Raw genomic sequence first — 27,909 nt, forward strand, 5'->3', positions numbered from 1 at the left:
CTGGCTTAGTTTTATTTTGTTGGTGATAGGGGTGGAAATGGTGGTGGTGAGTGGAAATGACTCAGGATCCTTCCTCAGGCATAAGGCTGTTGGGACCCTGTCATACCTCCCTGGGAGTCAAGGCAAACACTAGCAGTTCCCTAGCTGGAGACTACATGGTTCTATCTTAAGAGCTAAAAGAAATGCCCTAGATTTGGGCTGTCCCCTACAGTTGCCACTAACCACATGTGACGTTTAAATTTTAATTAAAATTAAGTACAATTTAAAATTCAGCTCTTCAATCACATTAGCCTTATTTCAAGTACCCAGCGGCTACAGGTAGCCAGTAGTCACCCATATAGGACAGTGCAGATGTGGAATGTTCTCATCACTGCGGGGAGTTCTATTGCATAGCCCTGCTCTAGAATGATCTCTGATTTTCCTGAGGCTACAGGTCTCACAGTAGAACCAGGGACCCATTGCCAATTGCTTACATCCCAACCAGGTAGGAATACAGGAAACTGATTCTGCTCAATTTAACTACCTTATTGCTAAATCAGAATTACTGTTCATTTATAATAAGCAGCTGGCCTGTTACAGTTTTCAAAAAGATCTTAACTCACACATATTGTCGCTTATTGGGCTTACCTCCATATACTCTCCCATTTTTTCACTTCTTTCTTTGATTCCCTCACTGCTTTAGAGTCATTTCACAATCATAACAATTTAAAGCTGAAAGCGTTCATCTAATTCACCTAATTTAGAAGAGTTCATCTTATTCAGCGCTTCTGAAACCTGAATCTCAACAGGCTTGTGACAATTTATTTTATGTCAACCTGACTGGGCCATGGGTTACCCAGATTTTTGCTCAAACATTATTCTGGGTGTTTCTGTGAGGGTTTTTGGATGATCCAATATGGAGGAGGGGCCCTCATACAATCAGCTGAAAGCTTTTGTTTTCAAGAACAAGAAGGCTGACCTTCCCAAGAGTAAGAGGGAGTCTTCCTGCCTGACTGCCTTGAGCTAGGACATCAGTTTTTTTTTCCTGCCTTTGGACTTGAACTGGAATGTCAGCTCTTCATGGGTTTCCAGCCTGCTGGCCTTCAGATGGGAACTGCTCCTGGTTCTCAGGCCTTTGGACTCAGACTGGAACAAAACCATAGGCTGTCCTGCATCTCCAGCTTGCTGACTCCCTCTGAAGATCCTGGTACTTGCCCACCTCCATCCTCTCTCTCTCTCACACACACACACACACACACACACACACACACACACACACACCCCTCTGTGTCTGTCTCTCTGTCTCTTTCTCTCTATTGGTTCTGTTCCTCTGAAGAATTCTGACTAATACATTGCTTTATTTAATAAAGCATAGTAGTGGGCTGGGCATGGTGGCTCATGCCTGTAATCATAGCACTTTGGAAGGCCAAGGCAGATAGGTTGCTTGAGCCCAGGAGTTTGAGACCAGCCTGGGCAATATGGCAAAACCCCACCTCTACCAAAAAAAATATTTAAAAATTAGCCAGGCATGGTGGCACACGCCTGTAGTCCAGCTACTCAGGAGGCTGAGGTAGGAGGATCACTTGAGCCTGGGAGGCAAAGGTTGCAGTGGGCCGAGATCATGCCACTGCACACCAGCCTGGGAGACAGAGCAAGACCCTATCTCAAAAAAAAAAAAAAAAAAAAAAAAAAAGAATAAAATACAGGTTAGTGGAAGTGACACTGATTTCTGAGGCTAGATCATAAACAGTCATACAAATGCCATTGGTTCTGTTGGAATGCTTGCTTTCTGGGTGCTCCTTCTTGAAACTCAGCTGCCGTGCTCCAAGAAGCCCAAGCCACACACATACCTCTATCCCCTCTAATGAAAGCAACAGGTTCTTTTTTTTGCATAAAACAAAGTTGTTCATACCTCACAAACTGAATGGAACCAATCCCTCATTATGGTTATGTATTGGTTAAGAATACTGGGTCTATGGCCAAGCGCGGTGGCTCATGCCTGTAATCCCCACACTTTGGGAGGCCACGGCAGGTGGATCATTTGAGGTCAGGCATTCAAGACCACCCTGGCCAACATGTTGAAACCCTATCTCTACTAAAAATACAAAAACTAGCCAGGTGGTGGCGGTGCATCCTGTAATTCCAGCTACTCGGGAGGCTGAGGTGGGAGAATTGCTTGAACTTGGGAGGGGGAGGTTGCGGTGAGCTGAGATCACGCCACTGCACTCCAGTCTGGATGACAGTGAGACCCTGTCTCAAAAAAAAAAAAAAAAAAATAGAGAATACTGGGTCTAGATGCCAATTGGTTCAAATCCTAGCTCTGCCCTTTATTATCTGTCTGAGCTTGAGCAAGGTACTTGACCTCTCTGAGCCTCAGTTTCCTTGTTTGTAAAATGGGGATAGCAATACTTACCTTATGAAGTTATTGCAAAGATTCAATGACATACTTAATATAGAATTTAGAACAATGGGTCGGGCACAATGGCTCATGCCTGTAATCTCAGCACTTTGGGAGGCTGAGGCAGGTGGATCACCTGAAGTCAGGAGTTCAAGACCAGCCTGGCCAACATGGTGAAAACCCGTCTCTACTAAAAATACAAAAAATTAGCCGGGTATGGTGGCAGGCACCTGTAATCCCAGCTATTTGGGAGGCTGAGGCAGGAGAATCACTTGAACCTAGGAGGCAGAGGTTGCAGTGAGCCAAGATCGTGCCATTGCACTCCAGCCTGGGCAACAAGAGTAAAACTCCATCTCAAAAAAAAGAAAAAAATTTAGCACAGTGTTTGGTACCTGGTAATGACCCACTTTTTATTAGCTATTATTGTTAGTGTTATCTGGCCACAGCTGATCTGGTTCCAGGACAACCATCACTGGGCTGGGAAACAGAGAGGCAAATGCTTCTTGGGGTTTGCTATTAATTTTACCCAGCAGGGTATACACTGTGTCAAGCTATTTTATATGGGTCCCATCGAATGTCCTCTTTGATGAAGCAAAAATGCACAGTGAACAGTCTCTTTCACCTCTACAGGATTCAGAAGACAGTGGTTCTCTGGGATTGCCACACAATGGTCCTAATGTTGAGAAACTTGGAACCCAGGAGTGCTTATATAATGATGTCCAGCCCCAGGTACCTCTGTAAGAAACCTGTTATTAAAGGCTATCTGTGGGAATATTTTTAAAGAACATATCCAAACCTGGCTAATATACACTGTAATATAAGATGCTATCCACCCACTAAGGCCTGTCTTATTGGCGAAAGAGAAGAAAGCTGGAAGAAAGAAGCTGCAGTTCTACCAACCTGGGCATCCTGTCTCATGAGAGCATCGTCCAGATAATTTCCTTCATCCCTCCCACCCTGAGGATGAAAAAAACAAACAAAAAATAATTCGAGAGTATACATGAAGATCTGGGGACACCATTAAGATGTCTAGAGTAATGAGACAAAATACCATGAGAAGTGGGGCTTCAGACCCAGGGAGGGAGGATAGATATCCTCTAAATGTGCTCGCATTATTACCATGGCTCTGATGTGTGCCTAGAGGGCTGAGCCTCAGTGTGGCCCCTAACGTTGCATGAGTGCCTCTGCCAATAGCAGGAGAAGCTTCCCAGGGACAGCTCCCTTCACGATCTCCTGGCCTCCCCCACCACCCCACTCTCCTGTGTCTTCCCAGCTGACTCATAACTTCCCAACTGGTAAATCTACATTGATCAACCTCTGCCAAAAGGGGGTCGGGGTGTGCTTATAGTTCCAGCTACTCGAGGCTGAGGTGGGAGGATGTCTTGAGGCCAGGAGTTCAAGGCAGTGAGCTAAGATGGCACCTGTGAAGAGCTGGCCTGGGAAACATAGCAAGACCTTGAATCTTAAAAAAAAAAAAGGTGGGGAGGTTGGGAACAGAGGAGAGTCAAGAGAATATGGGACCTATGGTGGGACTTGAGGATCCCATAAAAATGTCCCCCTACCCCTCACCAACACCAGCTCACAAGAAGGCAGGGTGGAAGCCTCTGAAGAATGCCAACAAATGATAAAATGGGCTACTTGCCTCTAGTTTTTAGGCTATTTTTATTGTTATACTGTCTCGATGTTCTATGGTCTAGGCATGGCTCATCAGAGTGGTAAATATGGGAGGAAAAGAGAAAGTGGGAAAGCAATATGAGACACAGGCAGGCGTTACTAAGTAAATATTGGTGACGAGCAATGTGGAAATTGGAGATGATTTCCAGGGTTCTGCTTCTTTAGGTGGAGGAGGAACAACAGCAATATTAACAGAAACAGGCAAGTCCGGAAGAAGAGCTGGTTTGAAGGGAAAATAAGTTCCGGTTCAGTTCATTAAGGGGATAGTAGAATATCCATAACGAAACATCTAAAAAGCAATGTGAAATGAGAGTCTCACGCTCAGGAAGGAGGCCGGGGATAAAGATGCAATTGGGAAGTGATGTGAAATGTCTGAAGTCTCCAGCTTTCCTTTTCAGGCAACCCTGCCCTACCTAGCTCAGTCCTGCTTTATTTTCCAGCTGGAATTTTCCAGGTAGCTTCCTACCTGGTCATCAAGCCTCCAGTTCCTCGTCACTGTTCATCCTACACGTCACTATTACATTACTCTTCTGAAAGTGCAGCTCCAGTCACATCACTCCCATCATCGTTGTCATCATCACGTCATCTACTGCTCCCAAGTAAGTGTAAACTTCTCCCAACATAGAATACCAGTTTATCCTCCCACCCTGTTTCCAGAATCACCAGCCCAACTGTTCAGCCAGTTGTTCCCTGAACCCCATGTTCTCTGCCTTGTTCTTGCTGTTCTTCCTGTCTGGAATACACCCACCCACGTCTCTGCCTCCTGAAATTCTAGTAATCCTCCAAGTCCTGTCTGAACCAGCATCTCTGTCATGAAGCTTTTTCTTTGCTTCTACAACCAAATTTTCTCCTTGAATCTTCTTTTTCCTATGCGCCTCTCCTTTGGCATGTAATCTTTTCATGCCTTCTAGCAACAATGTACCTGGTGTATTCCCTTATGACAATATATACTCTTAAGGCCCAGGAACTGCCTCTGAATCATCTTCATAACTCTCAATGCACTGAGTGACAGGGGGACCTGGCAGGTATTAGGTACTTGTAAATATCAAATTAAAGTAGAACAAATGGGCAGGCAGGATTAGCCAGAGTCTCTGAAGGAGAAATAAGATAAAGGAACAGAGGGGTCTGAGAACACTACCTGGGGAATATCCACATATCAGGGGCTGAAAGGATGAGAAAGGCTGGCAAAGGGGATAGAGTGGACATTTCGATAAAACCCGCCCCCCATCAGAAGCAGTCACTCACAGCTGACAGAGACACCAGCACTCGCTGGAACATGAACGATGTGTCAGAGCGAATGTCATCTTCAAGGCTCCGTCCATATTCTAGCAAGAGAGTGAAATTAGCTACTTCAGAATAAAGAGCCTTGCCCAATGCCCTGTCACACTCCAGAGCAATCTGTCCCCTCAAGACCAGTCTGCTTACAGAAGCAGCTTATCATGAGGGTTTTTCACCCCACACACAGTTTTTCAAAAACTAAACTCTGGTAAAATGGTCAAGATCAGCTTATCCTGTCACAAGATATTCCTGTTTTTGTTTTGTTTCTTTTGAGATGGAGTCACACTCTGTTGCCCAGGCTGGATTCTGGAGTGCAGTGGCACCATCTCAACTCACTGCAACCTCCGCCTCCTGGGTTCATGCAATTCTCCTGCCTCAGCCTCCTGAGTAGCTGGGATTACAGGTGCGCCCCACCATGCCTGGCTAATTTTTGTATTTTTAGTAGAGACAGGTTCTGTCATTTTGGCCAGGCTGGTCTCGAACTCCTGACCTCAGGTGATCCGCCTGCCTTGGCCTCCCAAAATTCTGGGATTATAGGCATGAGCCATCGAACCCGGCCGAGATATTTCTGTTTCTTAAAATGTGGGGTTGAAAAAGCTGGGTCTGAAATCCTCCCTCTGTGCTTCCTGCCACCCAGGGGTCCGATCTGAACGTGGTTCTCAGTGATGCAGAGGGAACCACAGCTGTGGAGTAGCCCCTGCTGCTTCACTGATGGAAGGCAACCAGATAGGAGCTTCTGAACCCAGCTTTGGGGTGGGGCTGAGGTCGGAGTGCTGTCAAATGCAAATCCTAGCATATGCCTTTCTGCCACGTCTCTCACTTGGGAGGTTCTGACAGGTTATCCACGAGAAGCTCCATGGCCGAGCGCAGTGGCTCATGCCTGTAATCCTAACACTTTGGGAGGCTGAGGAGGGCAGACTGCTTGAGTCCAGGAGTTCGAAACCAGCCTGGGCAACATGGTGAACCCCCATCTCTACAAAAAATACAAAAATTAGCTGGGTATGTTGGCACATGCTTGTAGTCCCAGCTACAGGGGAGGCTGAGGTGGGAGGATCACCTCAGCCTGAGGAGGTCAAGGCTGCAGTGAGCCATGATCATGCCACTGCACTCCAGCCTGGGCCACAGAGTGAGATTCTGTGTCAAAAAAAATAGGCAGGGGGAGCTTCAGCAAGAAATTAAAAATCACTTCTTCGTTATTAATTTTTAAAAAGCAAAAACAAAAAGAGAAGCTCCAGCCCTTCACAGCCCTCAGGGAAGAAAACCCTCACTGGGCAGATGTGGGGATTGGGTTGCTAAATCCAGACTCCTAAGGTTTAGAATCTCCTGCTCTGAACACTTCCCACAAAGCTCTTATTGTGGTTGTTTTCTTTCTATAAAGGTAACACATGTTGACCACAGAAGACTTAGGAAAAAATAAATAAGTAAAAAGAAGGGACAAGGCGAGGAACTCCACTGCAATCTAATCACCCAGAAATAATAATCATTGATAACATTTCTGTAAATATCCTTCCTCATTTCCCCCACATACACACATTATTTTCATTTATTTAAAAAATACTGTGTTATTAACTGTGTTAATTTTTTAAAAATGGGATCATAGCATACTATTTTATGGCTTGTCTTTTTCACTTATATATACCACACCATTTAATAAATATTTTAATAATATTCTTGGCCAGGGGTAGTGGCTCACATCTGTAATCCCAGCACTTTGGGAGGCTGAGGTGGGCAGATTGCTTCGGCCCAGGAGTTTGAGACCAGCCTGGGCAGCATGGCGAAACCCCATCTCTACAAAAAATACAAAAATTAGCTGGATATGGTGGCACACACCTGGGCTGCAGTGGGTGGATTGCTGAAGCCCAGGAGGTCGAGGTTGCAGTGAGCTATGACGGGGCCATTGCATTCCAGCCTGAGCAACAGAGTGAGACTCTGTCTCAAAAAAAAAAAAAGGTTAAATAAAAGAAAAAGATACTCTTTAATATAAGTTTTAATAACTACATAATAGTTCATTGTGTAAGTGTATAATATTTTGTTTAGAGAATCTGCTACTGTTGGGCATTTTTAGCTAATGTAGACAATACTGAATAAACACTGTGAGATCTAAACCTTTGTGCATTTTTAGTTATATTCTTAGGGCAAAAAGTCAGGCATTTTTTAAAGGCATTTCATATGTATCACTCTCTGGAGGTCTCTAAGGGGGAGTGAATGGCTGTCATTCTAATTTGGCTGGAGGATATATAGTCCAGTCTGAAGGGAAGAATTTGGGCCAGACGGCCCCTCCAGACCATTCCTTGGAATGCTAAGATCTGCTGGTGCCACCACTTTTGAACAAGTACCTTAGATTCTTTGTCTGATAATAAGGAACAACTTTCCAACTTTTAGGGTAATAAAATACTGCACTGGGTAGGAAAAACAGAGTGTCATCTTCACCTGAGAAATCTTAAGAAGCCAACAGACCTCCATTTGCCTAAACAGGGATCTCCCTCGAAGCAGAGCTTGCCACCGAGGATCCCTCATGCTCGGCGTTCTATGAAAAGTCTAATCAGCAAACAACCACCCGCTGCTACCCTCATTCTCTAATCGCAGTGAAACCTCAGCCAGGGCCACTGCGGATGTCACGTACGCTGCTGGTAGGTTTGGCTTATGCGCCGGATCTCCTCAGGGGTCCGCGAGGCCAGGATCTCAATTAGGCAGCCCTCATCAGTGCCGGCTCCCTAAACAAGAAACCAGAGGACAGGGCTATATGAGCCAGTTTACAAAGCTGAGGCCCAGACACAGAAAGAATACAGCCATGAATCTGCAGAGAATAAAGACAATCCACTGGATTCTAGCAACAGGATTTGTTCACTTTTATTGTCCCACCTGAAACCCAAAGTGTTTGCCATAATAATTATGAGTAATAGCAAACATTTCTAGGCTGTTTACTGTGTGTTGGTTACTGTGCCCGGATAGGTACGGTTTCTGCCCTCTGGGGACTTAATTTTTCCTTGACCTCTTCTGCTCTCTTCCTCTGAAGGGCAGAATTTTCTTGCAAAGGCTTTGTCACCTCTTTCCCAGAGCCTGGCCCAGAACCTTCCACAAGTCTGAGTATTTATTGACATGGTTGAGGAGGATAATTGTACTCCTCGACTTATGATGAGGGTACAATACACTGAAAATTTTTAAGTAGAACCATCCTAAGTTGGGGACCATTTGTATTTGCATTACATACTTGGTCATTAAAATTTGGCAGACCCAGGCTAGGGCACAGTGGGTAGGTCATCTAGGGAAGCCAAGAACTCTTTTGCCAGTTCTAAGCCTATAGTAGACCTGGAGGTCCCCGAAGTGTCAGTCATAAAGTTACATAACTCAAAAGTAGTTAACATGACCACAGTCCCTAGAGCTGTACTAAAAGTGACAATTATAATCACTCCCCTTTGAGCCACAGGAAGGAGCAAATGATTCCCTAACTTTTTGGAAAATAATTTTTAAATTATAATTGGTATAATGTAAAGTAATGATGTTTTCAAGTTGTCATAAATGAAGGAAAATCTCCTATACTTTACACCTGCCACTCTCAGAAGGCCTTGGTCATAGTTTCTTTCTTTTTTAAAAAAATTTAACTTTTACTTTAAGTTCAGGGGTACATGTGCAGGTTTGTTATATAGATAAACTTGTGTCATGGGGGTTTGTTGTACAGATTATTTCATTTCCCAGGTATTAAGCCTAGTACCCATTAGTTATTTTTACTGATCCTCTCCCTCCTCCCACCCTCCATCCTCCAACAGGCCCCAGTGTGTGTTGTTCCCCTCTATGTGTCCATGTGTTTTCATCATTTAGCTCCCACTTGTAAGTGAAAACATATGGTATTTGATTTTCTGTTCCTGCCATAGTTTGCTAAGGACAATGACCTCCAGCTCCATCCATGTTCCTCCAGAGGACATGATCTTGTTCCTTTTTATAGCTATTCCATGGTGTACATGTACCACATTTTCTTTATCCAGTCTACCATTGATGGGCGTTTAGGTTGCTTCCATGTCTTTGTTATTGGGTGGCAGTTTCTTAAGAAAGCACATCAGCGTTTGCACCAACAGCACCAAGAGCATGAGAGGAAGAGCACAGACCTTCATGGCCCTTCGCAGCTCTTGCACGTCATACAGCACTGTGGGCGTCATCATCCCCACAATCACCTGCTCGAAGTTGCCACTCAGTTCTGACTTCAGGTCGTCTATCAAGTCCTGCAATGCAAGAAGGTAGCTCCGCTTAACTGCTATAGCAAATTAGACCAGCTACTCTCCAGGTGTGGTCCGGGGATGTCTGAGGTCTCCAAGACCCTTTCAAGGGGCCTGCAAGTCAAACCTATCCTCAGAATAACACTCAGATGCTATTTGCCTTTTCACTGTCATTCTTCCACAAGCATACAGCGGGGTTTTCCTAAGGCTATTTGACATTGTCTATGCATCAACAACTGTCTGTTCAAATACTACCCCCATTTTCAAGTACATATCTGTACAAGACCAGATTTTCTTCATATACCCCAACCAAAACCACATATCATAACAAATTGAAGTAGAAACAGATATGAGAAGCCATCTGTCTTTCATTAAGCCAGACATTAAAGAGATCTGCAAAATGTAAAACAATGCCAATCTTCTCACTAAATGTTTTTTTGTTTTGGGATATATAGCTATTTTTCATTAAAATGTTATTTACAGTAACATACAATGTGCTTATTATTTTTACTAAGTTAACAAATATCTATTTTTAAATGCCCTCAGTTTTAGTTTCTTTTTTTTTTTTTTTTTTTTTTTTTTTTGAGACGGAGTCTCGCTCTCTCACCCGGGCTGGAGTGCAGTGGCGCGATCTCGGCTCACTGCAAGCTCCGCCTCCCGGGTTCACACCATTCTCCTGCCTCAGCCTCTCCGAGTAGCTGGGACTACAGGCGCCCGCCACCACGCCCGGCTAATTTTTTTTGTATTTTTAGTAGAGACAGGGTTTCACCGTGGTCTCGATCTCCTGACCTCATGATCCGCCCGTCTCGGCCTCCCAAAGTGCTGGGATTACAAGCGTGAGCCACCGTGCCCGGCCTAGTTTTAGTTTCTAATAGGGCAAATATCAAGATATAACCCACAAAACCAAAAGTCCTAAAAAATTTAAGAGGTAAAGGAGCCTTGAGGTGAATATGTTTATAGACACCGAGGTAAATGTATTTGCCTACTTAACAATATGTCTTCAATATACTTCCAAGTCAATATTCACTGATAACCTTTTTAGCAGCTGTGATTTCTATAGATAGGTGCAATATAATTTCTTTTTTTTTTTTTTTTTTAGATGGCATCTTGCTCTGTTGCCTAGGCTGGAGTGCAGTGGCACGATCTCGACTCACTGCAGACTCCTCCTCCCAGATTCAAGCGATTCTCCTGCCTGTCTCCCAAGTAGCTGGGATTACAGATGCCCGCTACCATGCCCAGCTAATTTTTTTGTATTTTTAGTAGAGACGGGGTTTCACCATGTTGGTCAGGCTGGTCTCGAACTCCTGACCTCAGGTGATCCACTCGCCTCGGCCTCCCAAAGTGCTAGGATTACAGGTGTGAGCCACCACACCCAGCCTAATTTCTTTAACTAGTCACCTGTTTTTATTTTTCTACTGTTATATACATAAGGCATTTAGTTGTATCTTTGTGATCATTCATGATTATTTCTTAAGGCTCAATTCCTAAGATATAGTTTCCAAATATAATTATTTGGAAAATGGACCAAATTCTAAAGATGTTTATTCACATTTCCTCCTGGAATGGGTCACAGAGTTCAAGAACCTGTTTAAGATCAATTGACTAAGAAGGAGATGAATCACTATTCTTTTTTTTTTTTTTTTTTTGAGATGGAGTCTTGCTCTGTTGCCCAGGCTGGAGTGCAGTGTCATGATCTTGGCTCACTGCAACCTCCACCTACTCGTTCAAGCAATTCTTCTGCCTTAGCTTACAAAGTAGCTAGGATTACAGATGCCTGGCACCACGCCCAGCTAATTTTTGTATTTTTAAGTAGAGATGGGGTTTCACCATGTTGGCCAGGTTGGTCTCAAACTCCTGACCTCAAGTGATCCGCCCGCCTCGGTCTCCCAAAGTGCTGGGATTACAGGTGTGAACCGCCACACCTGGCCTTGAGAACATCTTTAAACAAGACAAAGGATTGATCTTTTAAAACACAGGGTCACTTCAGGAACCTAGATCAGGAAGAGGCCCTGCTTCCTGTTGCTGCCAAGTCAGCCAGACAGAGCAGGAAAGACTGTGGCCTACCCTGCCGATGGAGCTCTTGTAGGCCGTCCTGATCTCCTGACGCTGGGCAGTGTTGCGGTAGGCAAGGACGCTAATAATGGCGTCTTCATCGGTGCCTGGGGGGGCAGAAGGGAGACAGCAGGTGAGTGTGATTTGAGAGAGGAATGAGAAAGCGGGTTCCTCTGTGGACATTGGAGTTACCAAAACACATGCAGAGGGCTTTCTAAGAAAAGAGGCCCAGGCCGGGCGCAGTGGCTCACGCCTGTAATCCCAGCACTTTGGGAGGCCGAGGCAGGTGGATTACGAGGTCAGGAGATTGAGACCATCCTGGCTAATATGGTGAAACCCCGTCTCTACTAAAAATACAAAAAATTAGCCGGGCGTGGTGGCAGGCGCCTGTAGTCCCATCTACTTGGGAGGCTGAGGCAGGAGAATGGTGTGAACCCAGGAGGCGGAGCTTGCAGTGAGCCAAGATCGCACCACTGCACTCCAGCGTGAGTGACAGAGCGAGACTCCGTCTCAAAAAAAAAAAAAAAAAAAAAAGAAAAGAGGCCCTTATTCAGAGGATTTGTCTACTTTTTGGGAAATAGATGCTAGGTTCGGGACTTAGCCTCTCCTTTAATTAGCTGTTTACTACTGAACAAAATGGTTAACTTTCTAAACATTAGTTTCCTTATCTGCAAATGTGAATGATGACAGTGATTTCCCTCGATAGGCTGCTGCAAGTGTTAAACAATATAATTAAATGCCTAGCACTTACTAAACATTTAATAAATGTTGGCAGGAGTAATTCTTCTTTCTCTCCTCTAGAATAGTTTTTTCTTTTTTTTTTTTTTTTGAGAGAAAGTCTCACTCTGTCACCCAGGCTGGAGTGCAATGGCACAAATTCAGTTCACTGCAACTTCCGCCTCCTGGGTTCAAGCGATTCTCCTACCTCAGCCTCCTGAGTAGCTGGGATTACAGGGCTGCGCCACCACCCCCAGCAAATTTTTGTATTTTTAGTAGAGACGGGGTTTCACTATGTTGACCAGGCTAGTCTTGAACTCCTGACCTCAAATTATCTGCCCGCCTCGGCCTCCCAAAGTGCTGGGGTTACAGGCGTGAGACACCATGCCCAGCCATCTCCTCTAGAATTCTTTTCCTTTCTTTTGAATCTCCTATCTCTCCCTTCCATATTCTTGCCTTTTCTTTGTTTTTATCTCTTTATCATCTCCTCTGAGTTTTGAAACAATTCAAACTTGTCTTTTAATTCACCAATTTGGCATTTTGCAGAGTTTAAATTGGCTGTTACTGCATTCACTGTGTTTTAAAATCTGGAACTGTGTTTTTCACTTCTAAGCTATCTTTCCTGAACACAAATGGTTCCCTTTCAGAACTGCTGACAAATTACCATGATATAACATCTTACCAAAACTTTAAGCAAAAATTACACATTAAAAATGTTCTAAGTTTTGCTTGCCTGTTTCTTGCAGCAGCTTTAACAAGGAGACTTTATTCTGATTTTTCAAATTGGTCCCTTGTCTTTATAACAGCTGGATGTTCATAAATGTTTGGTGAATCTTCTGTTTCTTCGTTGTTTGTGCTGTATGGGGGTTTGGGATGGGTTTCAGAAGTGATTCTATCAAAAATATTTCAGGGAGAAATGAAAAAATACAGCCTCACTTTAGTTATCCTTGGCAAGGTTAGAGATGCAAAAAGATGTGAGGTGTGTAAAGGAAGCTATAGAACTTTAAGTTTACATACCTTGGGGACCTACTTTCTGTTCCTTTTTTTTTTTTTGAGATGGAGCTTTGCTCAGTCACCCAGGCTGGAGTGCAGTCCGCCTCACTCCCTCTGCCTCCCAGGTTCAAGCAATTCTCCTGCCTTAGCCTTCCTAGTAGCTGGGATTACAGGTGCCTGCCACCACGCCTGGCTAATTTTTTTTTGTATTTTTTACTAGAGATGGGGTTTCGCCATGTTGGCCAGGCTGGTCTTGAACTCCTGACCTCAGGTGATCCACCTGCCTCAGCCTCCCAAAGTGCTGAGATTACAGGCATAAGCCATCATGCCCAGCCGTGTTCCTATTTTTAAAAAGGAGAGGACAATCCATATAACAATTCATTTCTCCCTTGGCACTCTCAGCTAGGAGGGGGTGTGGACGGGGCAGAGAGGGTTCATTACCTTTTGTTCACTCCCTGTTTCTGTGAAAGGGATCACTCTTCCCCCCAGTCAAGCGAAGCTGAAGTTCTCAAAATAGATTCATTTTTTTTTTGTTTGAGACGGAATCTTGCTCTGTGGCCAGGCTGGAGTGCAGTGGCGCCATCTCGGCTCACTGCAACCTCTGCCTCTCAGGTTCAAGTGATTCTCCTGCCTCAGCCTCTCCAGTAGCTGGGACTACAGGTGTGCGTCACCACGCCCAGCTAATTTTTGTGTTTTTAGTAGAGACGGGGTTTCACCTTGTTGGCCAGGCTGGTCTTGATCTTTTGACCTCGTGATCTGCCCACCTAGGCCTCCCAAAGTGCTGGGATTACAGGCATGAGCCACTGCACCCAGCCCAATAGCTTTGATTTTTTTACCCTCTCCTTTCCTCTACATTCAAGTCCACTGTCGTGCAAAATGTTGCTTTACAGCCTCTTTTGCATTCTTTCCCTTTTTTTTTTATTTCCTACCACAACCATTCCAATTCAAGATTTCAGGGTTTCTTCTTAGACAAGTGCAGATGTCTGCTAACTAGTATTCTTAACTCCTGATTGGTCTTCCCAGAGTCTTGCCAGATTCGTTTTTGTAAAAAGAAAAACTCTCACAATGTCCCTCCCCTGCTCAGAAATACACAATGGCTCCCCATCATCTGCTGGATTTACTTTAGGCACTGCAGCCTGACATTTGAGACTCTCTACAATATCCCATTCACTATTGTAAATGGTCACATAAAAGGATACTAGGCAGCCAAATTCATGGACTCAGCTCTTGAAATATTGTGCTTTACCCAACTGTGCTGCACTCCATGCTCCTGACCTCCTTCATTAACAGTCTATTGGTTTATATATCTCCTTAACCCCCTCCATTTAGCATCATGATTCTGGCATATGTTGTTTCCTGGCCAGTGCCTGTGGGTCATCCCCCCATGTCTGTGATTCTTATGGGTGGCTTTCTCAGTAGCACCCCTAGAACCTCCTTCTGGTACCTGCTTTCTCAGAAAGCTCCCAACCAGCCTACTCCTGCTTTGCAAGTTTTGCTGATACAGGAGATAGAAAGAAATTGTTTAGGCAGATAGTGAGGGCAGGCCAGGTGTGGTGGCTCATGCCTGTAATCCCAGCACTTTGGGAGGCCGAGGTGGGTGGATCACTTGAGGTCAGGAGTTCAAGACCAACCTGGCCAACATGGTAAAACCTTGTCTCTATTAAAAATATAAAAGTTAGCCGGGTATGGTGGTGGGGGCCTGTAATTCCAGCTACTCAGGAGGCTGAGGCATGAGAATCACTTGAACCCGGGAGGTGGAGGTTGCAGTGAGCCAAGATCATGCCAGTCACAGCCTGGATGACAGAGCGAGGCCCCATCTCAAAAAAGAAAAAAAAAACAAACAGATAGTGAGGGCAAAAGAGTCCTTGGCAGAACTTCCCTTGTAACAAAAAGCAGCCCCCCAAATAATTTTTTTTTTTTTTTTTTTTTTTTGAGACGGAGTCTCGCTCTGTCGCCCAGGCTGGAGTGCAGTGGCGCAATCTCGGCTCACTGCAAGCTCCCCCTCCCGGGTTCACGCCATTCTCCTGCCTCAGCCTTTCCGAGTAGCTGGGACTACAGGCGCCCGCCACCACGCCCGGCTAATTTTTTCTATTTTTTAGTAGAGACGGGGTTTCACCGTGGTCTCGATCTCCTGACCTCATGATCCGCCCGCCTCGGCCTCCCAAAGTGCTGGGATTACAAGCGTGAGCCACCGCGCCCGGCCAATAATTTTTTTTTCTAACAAAGAGCAGCCTGAAAGATCAAGCTACAAACGTAGATAAGGAAACTGAAAGCTTGCACAAGTGAATGCTGGCCACTGTGCCAACAGAAAAGGGCTACCTGGGGGCCAGGCATGTCCACCATGGAAACTCCATCTTCCCTTTTTTGTTAGCATGTGTACAGTAAGAAGGAAATGACCAGTACAGCACAGCTCAGGCTGAAAACCCACTGCATAATAAAAGACTGGGGTAGGGGCTGCCAGAGATTCGTGCCCTATGCAGATAGCACACCTGTTTCTAACTGGTTTTTGGTGTCCTATGTAGATCAGACATCAGCCCCCCACCCCCAGCCCCTGCCACAGCTCATCTATAAACCCCTCTGCATTTCACTGTGAATTGGTAACCCATTTTTCTGGAATCCCTCTCTGTAGCAGAGAGCTAGTCTCTTCCTTTTCCCTATTAAACTTCCACTTTTAACCTCACTCTTTGTGTGTCCACGTCCTTGATATCTGTGGCCATGAGACAACAAACCTTGGGTGTCAGCCCAGACGAGGCCACTTCACTGCTGCAAGACACTTTTCTGTGTATTTACCATGACTCCCCTAGACCTCAGCACATGCCATTCCATTCACCTGAAACACCTTGTCTCTTAACTCTGTTTACGGAAACTCAATCATCTCCCAAGGTCCATTTTAACTTCTACATCCTCCAAGAAGCTTTGCCCAGTGCCCCCAAATGAAACGTGATCTCTTCTCTTTGAACCCCAGTGGGATCTTATTTGTGCCCCTCCTGTCACTGTTATATTATGAATTAATCATAGTTATTTTTGTGCATGCCTTAGCTGTGCTAGCATTCATAGACTATTTGAACACAAGAACTAGGGATTATAATCCTTGTCTCCTCCAACAGTCTGCCTTGCATTGGCCCACACATAAAGGGGGTTGGTTGTGCCAAATGTCTCCTCACCCTTTATGTTGATAATTCTGAATGTGACATGGGCTACATTTTGAATTACGGTGTCCTTGTAATATACCAAAGAATTAGGACAAACTGAAAAAAAAGGTGGGTCCTATACTTTTCTCTTTTTATGAAAAAGGGAAAAGAAGAAGATACATAGATTCAGGGCAATGTTCTCTTCAGAGATGGGCAGCAACATAGAACAGTGGCTTAAACTCCAGCTCTGGAATCAGACTTGAGGCAGCTGATCATTCAAAGATGAAAAGGAAAGTGTTACAGGAATTACCTAGAATCCTGAATATATCACTTAGTAGTTCTGAGACCGTGGGCAAGTTAGCCAACCTCACTCACTATACTTTACCTTCTCGACAGTAAAACAAGCTTCTGTCAGGATTAAAACAGATAACCCATGGAAAGCATCTATCTCTATGTCTGACACATAGTAGAGCTTAATGAACATTTGCTATTATTGCTACGGTTGTTGTTACTGTTAGCAACATTGAGGCTGAGTAAAATGAACTATTTTTGGATAGAAAGATGGTCTCATGGTCAAGAGTTTTTACCCAAATCTCAAGGAGATTCTAAATAGCAGCTAAGAACCAGGGGATACTTCTATGGCCAAAAGTCCACTGAGACAAGGTCTTGGGGGCGGAGGCTAGGCCAGGTAGTTTGCGGTGCACATAGAATCACTGTACCTACCCAGCATGAAGGTGTTGGCCCCCAAGGAGCTAACTGGAGGGTAGCATGCTGGAAGACACTACCAGTGTTATAGGAGGCAAAAAGAAATTATTTAGGTAGACATTTAGGGTAAAGTGAGTCCCCAGCAGAAAACTTTCCTTTTAACAAAAAGCAGCTCAAAAATAGCTCCCTTTCTAACCACACACAGTTAAAAAAAATCACTTCTCTTCTAACAACAAACAACCTGAAAGTTCAGGCTGTAAAACACAGATAAGACGGCTGGAGCACAGAAGAAGGAGTGGAAGTCTCCTGCGTAATCGCCAAACTTCACACTTATACAATGGGCCCCAGTGAAACAGTGGGTCTTAATAAGCACATTCCTTTCCCTTTAGGTGCACTAAGATAGAGAAACTAAAAGCAGACTCGTGGGGCAGATGCCTGCAGCTGCAAGAAGATGTATGGGAACAGACACAGAAACTCTCCCTCCCAGATAAGCAAGACAAAGAAACACAGACTAAGAGTCATCCTATGTGGTCAGGGAATGGGATAAGAGCTGATAAAAAAAATTCTGCTGTATGCAGATAGCACACTTGGTCCCAGCTAAACCATCAGGCCCTAAGAGGGTAAGACATCCCCTCCTCATGAGGCCCCTCCTCCCTAGACCATTTATAAAAACCCTGACATTTTTACTACTGCTTAGCAACCTGCTCGGGACCCCTCTCTGTGACTGTGAGCTGTTCTGTTCTTTTGCCTATTAAACTCCTGCTCCAAACTCACTCTATATGTGTGTGCGTGTCCTCGACCTCAATATCCTTGGTCGTGAGACCAAGAACCTCAGTATTTACCCCAGACAACAAGGCTGCTTCATTTTGAGGGCTTGTCCGGGATTTGAAGGTGACTTCATCAGAAGGGTGAGTAAAGGAGTGGACTCTACTTTCGCTTCTGAGGCTTCTTGTCCTCCGTTTTTTATTCTCTCAAGTAACTATCAAAAACACCGGGCATCTGACAGCTGATTAAGGAGCCACAAGGGCTGGCCACCAGTCTTGAAGACTCAGATGTGAGGCTTGCTGGGGAGGACCCAGTCAATCCCCTGGTGCCCTCAGGGTGCCAGGAATGTTGGCTCTGTCCAAACTAGTTTGTTTTCACAAAAAGCCTGGCTGTCGCATGGGGCTGGAATAGGTCCTGGAGCAACTAAGAATTTCTGGCCAGGGCCACACCCTGGTGTTATTCAAAAGGCTCCTGGACTGACCCCAGCCTCTGACTGCCTGACTGGGTGTCAGCCACAGGATCTCCAAGTTTTCCTATTGCAAATCTTATTTTCCTCCTTTCCTTTCTGCAGTCACCATGTCTCCCATCTCCTCTCTGTATGCAATGCTGCAGGAATTTTTACAGCCCAGGAAATAATTCAATTAGGCAGGCTTAGCAACCACCTTAGTAACCAGGAATGCAGGTCAAGGGATTGCTGTTTTTGTGACTTTTTAAAGACAGGGGAATTCCATGATCCAGATCTCAAAGACTATTTAACCCCTAATGATAACCCTTCCTGGGGCTGGGTGGGAGGTTACTTCCCCCCTCAGTAAATGCCCCTCTGTCCACTTAGGCTGTTTCTTTTCCCATGTGAGGAACCAGCACTGTCCAGTCAGACTGGATAGCCCCTCTGTGAGGCAAATTAACTTTCTTCTATTAGGAGGTATGCTGTGGGGACAGCTTGCCACAAGTCAGACTTCTCTCTCCGTCCTTTGTTTAAAGAGCATATGGAGGAAAGTTACTGCCTGGTGTTCCACTAGCACCACCTAGTAAAATGGGAATCCTCTCCATGAGGAATCTTGTCCGCCCTTTGCTAAAAGTCTCTGGCTTTTCAGTTCTTCTCCCTTTTACATCCCTCTAATAGAGACCAAACCTTATGCCCCCTCTGCAAGTGGGAGAACTCTGTTTTCAGCAGCAAGGAGGAACATGTCCTCCAAAACCAAATTTTAGTCTCAGTACTCTCTCTGTTAGCAGGAAGCCCACGATTTGACCCTTATGTCCTCTGAAGACACCCAATCTGCCTACAGCTAGAATGGCATCTAAATAGAAAGGGGATTTTATGTCTGGAAGTTAACTGGAACCACCACCTAAGAATAAATTCTCTAGTCCGGTCCATAATAGCAGAGTATAAAGCTCAGTCCAGTACACTCCCTCCATTAAGGGGCCTTGCTCAAATGCAAGTGTTACATAATCTCTCCCGAGACCCATTTATCAAGAAGCCACGCAGGTCACACAGATCTAGGAGGTCAGAGGGTAATTACCCAATTATTAGGCAGAGGACTGAGGTCATATGGGTAAACATGACTAGCCCATTGATTAGGTCCTCTGGTATTACGCTTGGGGGTCACACCTGCAACCATGGGGCTGCAATTATGGTGCTGGGACCTGGGGACCAAGGAGGGACAGCAGCTGGGAGGATGCTCCTACTGTGTCCCCTACTCCCTGAGTCACATTGAAAAGAACCAGGAGACCAAGGAACACCTCTACTCTTATCTCTTCTTCAGATGGGTAACAAGCCATCTTTGGCCGGCACTCCTCTGGAGTACATTCTGAAGCACTGGGACTCCTTTGACCCTAAAACTTTGAAGAAAAAGCAGCTCATTTTCTTTTGCACAAGGGTGTGGCCTTCTTCCTGTCTCGGGGATGAATAGACATGGCCAGGTGAAGGGAGACTTGATTTTAATCTTATCCAACAATTAGATCTTTTCTATAGACAGGAGAGCAAATGGTCCAAGGTCCCCTATACACAGGCTTTCTTTGCCCTGCGAGACAACCCAGACCTTAGCAAGCACTGCACAATTGACTCAGCTCTCTTAGCAATCATATCAGGCAGGTCTGTGGAGAATAATTCCCCTAAGTTAGAAAAGCAAGTTTTGGAGGAGCCACTGGGGGCAGCTGCTTCTAATTGCCCCAGTCCTAGTTTTCCTAATCTGGGGCCCCCACCAATTGCACCATCAGCTCCTCCAGCTCCACCATCTCCAAAGCTCCCCACTGCCCCAGCTTCACTCCTACCTCTACAAGAAATGCCAGATGGAAGGGGTACCCCTAGGGTACATGTTCCCTTCTCATTACAGGACCATAGAAAAATAAAGGGAGACTTGGGCTGATTTTCTGATGACCCTAATAGGTAGACACAGACCTTCCAAAATCTAACTGAAGTTTTTCACTTCACATGGAGGGCTGTTATGCTGCTTCTAAGCCAAACCCTCACTGCAGCCGAAAAGCAGGCAGCTCCTGATATTAGAAGGAAGCCACAGAAACAGGCTATAGGACCAGATAGTACCTTGGAAGATCTCCTGAAGGTGGCCACCTCGGTCTTTTACCATAGGGACTGGGAGGAGGCCCAGGAGAAAAAGAGAAAGTGATTAAGGCTCAAGTGACTGCTTTGCAGGCTTGCAGAGTCCAGGATCCTCAGGAAGCATCCACTAATTGCTACTGGTGTGGCAAGCCAGGGCACTTTAAGAAGAATTGCCCAGGCAACAAGAAAAAGCCACCTTGACCTGTCCAGCCTGTGGTGGAGACCACTGGATATTAAACTGCCCCTGGAGATGGAGGTCACTACGTCCACAACTGGTCTCACAGATGGTCCAGCAGGACTGACAGGTCCCAGGGCTCAAACCCCTGGCTCCAGTGGCTCAGACTGCCATCACTGCTCAGGAGCCCCGGGTGATTCTGGAAATTGAAGGGAGGAGGGTGGGCTTCCTCCTGGATACTGGAGCCAGTCTTTCTGTTCTCCTGTCCAATCAAGGCCTCCCCTCTTCCCATAGCACAACTGTGGTGGGTTTCTCAGGAAAGACTCTAACCCAATATTTCTCTCAATCCCTTAGCTGTAGTTGGGGGGACTTATTATTTACACATGCCTTTTTAATTATGCCTGAAAGTCCCACTCCTTTATTAGGTAGAGACATTTTAGCCCACATGGGGGCCAACATCCTCATGGCCCCAGGACAAACTCTTTGTCTTCCTTTAGTGAAAGCCAATATTAATCCAGAACTGTGCGCAACTCGAGGAAGAATAGGTCAAGCTAAAACTGCTAGGCCAGTTCAGACCCACCTTAAAAATCCCACTTCTTTTCCTAACCAGAGACAATATCCTTTAAAGCCAGAGGCCAGAAAAGGGCTAGAAGCTATTATTAATGACCTAAAAATGCAGGGCCTCCTCAGACCCTGTAACAGTCTTTGCAACACCCCGATACTAGGAGCACAAAAACCCAGCGGGGAATGGAGACTAGTTCAGGACATCTGCCTCATTAATGGGCCGTAGTCCCAATTCATCCAGCAGTCCCTAATGCCCACACCTTGCTGACTCAAATACCTGAAGGAACGAAATGGTTTATAGTCCTAGATTTAAAGGATGCCTTTTTCTGCATACCGTTACATCCTGATTCTCAATACCTGTTTGCCTGTAAGGATCCCTCTGGCTAGACCACGCAGTTAACTTAGATGGTGCTGCCTCAGGGATTTCAAAACAGCCCTCACTCGTTTGGACAAGCACTGTCAAAGGACCCCTCTAAGTTCTCCTGTCCTCAGGTCAGGGTCTTGCAGTGTGTAGATGACATTTTCCTCTGTGCCCCAATCAAGGAAGTCTCAGGAAGACGCTAAGACTCTCCTCAATTTCTTAGCTGAAAGGGAGTATAGAGTCTCAAAATCTAAAGCTCAGCTCTGTCAGACTTCAGTAAAGTACGTAGTTCTGGTCTTACCAGAAGGGACCAGAACACCAAGTGAGGAAAGGATTAGGCCTATTGCCTTGAATGGAAAATTCTTGGGCATTACTGGATTTTGTAAACTGTGAGTACCTGGGCACAGGGAAATGGCTCACCCTTTATACCACCTCATAAAAGAAACTCAAACAGTTAAAACTCATCCCTCTCTTTTTTGGGAACCTAAGGCTCAAAAAGCCTTTAACCAGCTAAACCAAGCCTTCCTGGCTAACAGGGTGAAACCTCGTCTCTACTAAAAATACAAAAAATTTAGCTGGGTGTGGTGGCGGGCATCTGTAGTCCCAGCTACTCAGGAGGCTGAGGCAGGAGAATGGCGTGAACCCGTGAGGCGGAGGTTGCAGTGAGCCGAGATTGCGCCACTGCACTCCAGCCTGGGTAACAGAGCGAGACTCTGTCTCAAAATAAAATAAAATAAAATAAACAAAATAAAATAAATAAAATAAAATAAAATACCAGCCCTTAGTCTTCCCATGGGGAAAGCATTCAGTCTCTATGTAACAAAAAGGAAGGAAATGGCCCTGGAAGTTTTAACTAGGGCTTAAGGTCCAGCTCAACAGCCAGTGAGTTACTTATGCAAGGAACTTAAAACTTGGTGGCCAAAGGATGGTCAGCCTGCCTCCAAGCAGTTACAGTGGAGGCTTTGCTGGTGCCAGAGGCCACTGGGTTAACCATGGGAAATAACTGTTTAACCCCACACAATGTAACAGGACTGTTGTCCTCTAAGGAAAGTCTCTGGCTAACAAACAATTGCCTCCTCAAATACCAAGCTTTGCTGCTAAAGGGATCTGCAGTCCAGTTGAAAAACTGCCCTTGCCTGAGCCCAGCCACTTTCTCCCAAAGAAAACTGGAGAATCTAAACATGATTGTGAACAGGTAAGTGGAGCAAACTGGGTAAAAGAGATAATAAGAATCACTGTTTGCATTCTGTGTAAAGTTTTAATTAATGAAAAAGGATTTTCTTAAAGAGCATTCAGCTTAATTAAAAGTGGATATCCAAGCAATGGGTATATTTAAAAGGCCTTTATGTTTTTCTCTTCATAAATCTTCTTAAATAAATATTCATAAATCTAGAAAAGGTTTTTTTCTCAGTTGACTTAATTGCTTTTTTTTTACTGTGTCTTGCCACTCTTGGTGCACCTAGAATGACTTCCGGTGGCCTGGGACTCCTTGGAGAAACAGAAAAGGGGCCACAAATCCCATTTTAGGAAAAATCTGTTTTCCTCGGAGCCCCTGGAATTAAAGGTGAATAAATACCTCTCAAAATCTGTCTTTGTCTTCCGGCTATGCTTGCTTATTAGGCCCTGGAAACTGTATTCCTAGCTCTGTTCTTAAAGAACCTCACTCAGAGGCCAGTAATCTAATTGGGACATTGGCAAATGCAAAATCTTATAACTGCTGGATCTTCTGTTTCTGTGGTTATATATGTGTTACTTGTGTAATGTCTATTAAAAAAAGGAGCTCTAATTAATTGGCCTAAGAAAAATAAGCACTTAAATCAAATATTTTTAAGGGAAAAGTAAAAGCTGTGGTACCTTTCAGTTCATGTGACTTTAATCTTTAAAAATAAAAAGAGTCTTAGGAATTATTGGTAAAATACAAATGTCTTCAAGGTATAAAAATGTGGTCTAAATTATGCAGGTCAAATACTAGGTTTGCTAAATGTTTTAAGGTTGTAAACTACTTTTTTTTTTTTTTTTGAGACGGAGTCTTGTTCTACTGCCAGACTGGAGTGCAGTAGCGCAATTTCGGCCCACTGCAACCTCTGACTCCCTGGTTCAAGTGATTCTCCTGCCTCAGCCTCTTGAGTAGCTGGGATTACAGGCATGTGCCACCACAACCAGCTAATTTTTGCATTTTTAGTAGAGACAGGCTTTCACCATGTTGGCCAGAATGGTCTCGATCTCCTGACCTCGTGATCTGCCCGCCTTGGCCTCCCAAAGTGCTGGGATTACAGGCAGGAGCCACTGCGCCTGGCCGTAAAACTGCTTCTTTAGCCTTTAAAAACTGTCAACTTGCCTGCTTCACAATTGGTAGGGCCTGGGAACATATGGAAGTAACCATGCCCCTAACTATGCTGAAAGGAGTCAAACATTATCTGCATCTAGCACATAATTAAAACAACCTAACAGGTTTTACATTAAAGTTAAAAATTACTAAAAGTTACCATTATAACATGTGATTGAAACTACTGAACATGGAATTGCATGCAAAGTGTGTAAAAACAGTAAAAGATGTTTTTATTTAAAGATTATAAGAAGGCATGGAAATGTATATTTTGCTTAGAAATAAAGAATTGTCTTAAAGTAGAAGGTTTAAGCAAATTGTAAAAACAATTGTAAAAATTAATCTTGCAAAGAAAACTCTGTGTGAACATATTAACTAAATGCAAAAGGGCATTATATGGTTTTTTTCTGTACATTAATCACTGAAATAAAAGCACAAAAAGTTTTTCTTAAGATGCTAATCTACTCTTTAGCAAAACTTGTCAAGGGTTGTAACAGGTATGTGAAAATCTCACTTCATGGTCAAACTGGTTAAAATTAAATAGGATTGTCTATAATGTTCCATTTAAAATTAAGTTTAACATTAATAGCAAACTAATGCAAGGGTAAAATTTAACTTTCTTAACACATGATTTTCATGGAATAGAAAAGGCTAGTGAATGATTTTTGCTTTTTCAAATTTCTGGCTCATCATTTTGGCAAAAACAAAAAACTTATGGTAATCTAAAATTCTATTTCATAATATCAAGTGTTTTAAATTTTAAACATACTTAACAAGCTTCCCAAAGTCAAACTTTAGTCTCAAGTCTTTCCTAACCCCTGGCTTTTGGGTGCTGCAGAGGACCCCTGAAGCATCTAGAAGAGAGGTAAACAGAATTATTTAACATGTTGAATGTTGAGGTACATAAAATTGCCAAAATGATGTCTAATACTCTTCAGGTTATATTTTAGGGAATAATATTAACATGTGTTCCAAAACTGTATGGGATGTCTGTGGTTCTAGTGTCTGAATATGTGCTATTGCAATTAAGGTTGTTGTGTTGGGTTTTTGAAAACCACAAAAATAACCAAATTTCTTTGTCAATTGTATTTCTGACTGTATCCAAACTGGACATTTTGTCATTTACAGACAATTGTTGTTTTGTTTTAATTCTCTTCAAAAGATGGTTTATAATCAAGCCATGGGACTTTAACAAGTTCTCTCCAATGCAGGTTTGTCATGACCAAAAAATGTACAGGACTCATAAAAGGCTAAAATGTTTATAAATATCAAAACAAAAGTTAATGGAATGAACTGAACTAATAGAAAACTAAAGCAATATTCTTCACTTATTCTTAGAACACGGCTAATCCTTATTTTATTTTTTAGAGTAAAAAAAACTTGTCTTAAGCTACCTGCAGCCTTTGATAACTAAGCAAAATGTACTACTACAGGCAAAGTTTGGAGCATGTTTATTTCTCTCTGCCTAATTCCTCTAGAATTTGGAAACTAGTTATAAATATTCTTAAATTACAACAATATAGTTGTTTGAATCAGTGCAGCAAGAATCCATTTTCTCTTGCAACAAAACACAATCGGAAAAACTGGTTGTTTTACCAAGGCTTTGACTGGAAGGGTATGTTTCCCTTTAAGGAATCAAGCTTAACTTGCTGAGCCAATAAAAGCCCCTGGGGAAAACTGGCCTCATACCCGTCTACACAGTCTCCATACGGGTTCCTGACCTGCAGTGAGTAAAGAATGTCACTTTCTAACAGGCCTAGGAACCCCATGCTTCTGGAACCTCAAGAAGGAAAAAAATTTATCCAACTCACAGGTATTTAAAAGTACAAACCCATGGCTGGGCTTGGCTTTAAAAAGTCCTATCTAAAATTCCTCATGGAACAAGGTTCCATCAAAGCCAATCTAAGAGGCCTGTGTAAGGATCATTACTCTTGCTGTACTTTATGCAAATAATTAGGCGAAGTATAGGACTGAAGTCTGTTTTGCAAACAACTCAGTCCTATCATAGATTATTTTTAACAAAAATGAGGACTAGAAAAAGAGAAATTATGTTTTAAAAGTTATCATACATCTGTTATTAACCTGTAGTCTCATCAGTTGTTTTTAAGGTCTTACCTACATTTTAAACTAACCCTGCTTATTCCTGTCAACCAACCAGCAATCTCCGGCTGCAGCTCAGAGAAAACAGAAAGGCATGGGTAATAGAAAAATCTGGAAACATGTTCTAGTTCTAGGCAATTATCCTACAAATCCTGCCAGGTAAACTATAACCCCAAGGTTTCCCTCTTTTTTTGGGAAAGTAAGACCAAGGAAGCTAAACAAAGCCAAGCCCCATATACCCACTCACAACAGCACAACCCATCTGAATGGCTCACAGGTATCAAACAAACTCTGTTGTCATGGTTACAGTCTATAGTGCCCCTACTAAGAATAGTAATCTTAATACTCATATTTGGAACCTATATTCTAAATGTCCTTGTAAAGTTTATCTCTTCTCGCTTAGAAACCATTAAGCTTCAGATGGTGGCGCAAATGGAGCCGAAAATGAAACTGCCCTCCTATGAGGGACCCTTAAATCAACCCCAGGAGGAGCCCTAGCTGCTGTTCCCCACACAACGCCACTCTCCAGCAGGAAGCAGCCAGAAGAAATCGTCACCCAGTTTCCCCTAGCAGCAGTTACGGATTCCATTCCTGAGGGGGGAAATATGTTATAGGAGGCAGAAAGAAATTATTTCGGTAGACATTTAAGGTAAAGTGAGTCCCCAGCAGAAAACTTTCCTTTTAACAAAAAGCAGCTCAAAAATAGCTCCCTTTCTAACCTCATGCGGTTCAAAAAAAAGCACTTCTCTTCTAACAACAAGCAGCCTGAAAGTTCAGGCTGTAAAACACAGACAAGATGGCTTGAGCACAGAAAGGGAGGGGGAAGTCTCCTGGGTAATCACCAAACTTCACACTTACACAATGGGCCCCAGTAAAACAGTGGGTCTTAATAAGCATATTCCTTCCCTTTAGGCGCACTAAGATAGAGGAGCTAAAAACAGACTTGGGGGGATGTCTGCAGCTCCAAGAAGATGTGTGGAAACAGACACAGAAACTCTCCCTCCCAGATAAGCAAGACAAAGAAACACAGAATAAGAGTCCATCTATGTGGTCAGAGAATGGGATAAGAGCTGATTAAAAAAAACCCTGCGCTATACAGATCGCACACCTGGTCCCAACTAAACCACTGGGCCCTAGGAGCATAAGACATCCTCTGCTCATGAGCCCCCTCCTCAGTAGCCCATTTATAAAAACCCTGACAATTTTACTACCACTTGGCAACCCGCTCGGGACCCCTCTCTGTGATGGAGAGCTGTTCTTTTCTTTTGCCTGTTAAACTCCTGCTCCAAACTCACTGTGTGTGTGTCTGTCTGCAACCTCAATCTCCTTGGCCATGACACCAAAAACCTTAGTATTTACCCCAGACAACAAGGCTGCTTCACCAGCCTTCTCACATTAAATTCCACACATTGCATGTCAGTGCTGTCACAGCTGTGTCTATCACCACAGCAACAAGCAGAGGGACTCAAGGCAAGAATGTGGACTTAGTAGGCCGGGCGCAGTGGCTCACGCTTGTAATCCCAGCACTTTGGGAGGCCGAGGTGGGCGGATCCCGAGGTCAGGAGATCGAGACCACGGTGAAACCCCGTCTCTACTAAAAATACAAAAAATTAGCCAGGCGTGGTGGCGGGCGCCTGTAGTCCCAGCTACTCGGAGAGGCTGAGGCAGGAGAATGGCGTGAACCCGGGAGGCAGAGCTTGCAGTGAGCCGAGACTGCGCCACTGCACTCCAGCCTGGGTGACAGAGCGAGACTCCATCTCAAAAAAAAAAAAAAAAAAAAAAAAAAAGAATGTGGACTTAGTGCTGATGACCCCGAGCTTGAGATGGGATCTGCCAAGTGTGAGCCATGGCTCAGTTTCACTCACTTTGCGACTTGGTGAGAGTTACTCGGCCTCTCTGGGTCTCAGTTTCACATCTGTAAAA

The 27,909-nt window shown here is 44.2% G+C and overlaps 1 protein-coding gene and 1 long non-coding RNA gene across 8 annotated transcripts in view; one reads left to right on the forward strand and one right to left on the reverse strand.

The window, feature by feature from the left end:
- The window catches only part of ANXA4 (annexin A4), an 88,320-nt gene that overhangs the window by 10,642 nt on the left and 49,769 nt on the right, over positions 1-27,909 (reverse strand). For 5 of the 7 annotated variants that reach the window (XM_055243326.2, XM_063617869.1, XM_055243327.2 and 2 more), the window contains 5 exons: positions 11,605-11,699; positions 9,433-9,546; positions 7,953-8,043; positions 5,297-5,376; positions 3,278-3,334 (listed from right to left, as the gene is read on the reverse strand). In XM_055243326.2, coding sequence (XP_055099301.1) covers positions 3,278-3,334; positions 5,297-5,376; positions 7,953-8,043; positions 9,433-9,546; positions 11,605-11,699 — 437 coding nt within the window. The remainder of the gene's footprint in view (positions 1-3,277; positions 3,335-5,296; positions 5,377-7,952; positions 8,044-9,432; positions 9,547-11,604; positions 11,700-27,909) is intronic. The other 2 variants (XM_063617871.1, XM_063617870.1) reach the window with 1 other exon arrangement.
- LOC129462874 (uncharacterized) lies at positions 17,845-27,276 on the forward strand. The gene is made up of 5 exons (XR_008650975.2): positions 17,845-18,046; positions 22,650-22,755; positions 23,024-23,124; positions 26,045-26,635; positions 26,899-27,276. It is a non-coding gene; the product is annotated as an uncharacterized lncRNA (long non-coding RNA).

The sequence above is a fragment of the Symphalangus syndactylus genome, chromosome 14, assembly GCF_028878055.3.
Source record: "Symphalangus syndactylus isolate Jambi chromosome 14, NHGRI_mSymSyn1-v2.1_pri, whole genome shotgun sequence".
NCBI lineage: Eukaryota > Metazoa > Chordata > Mammalia > Primates > Hylobatidae > Symphalangus > Symphalangus syndactylus.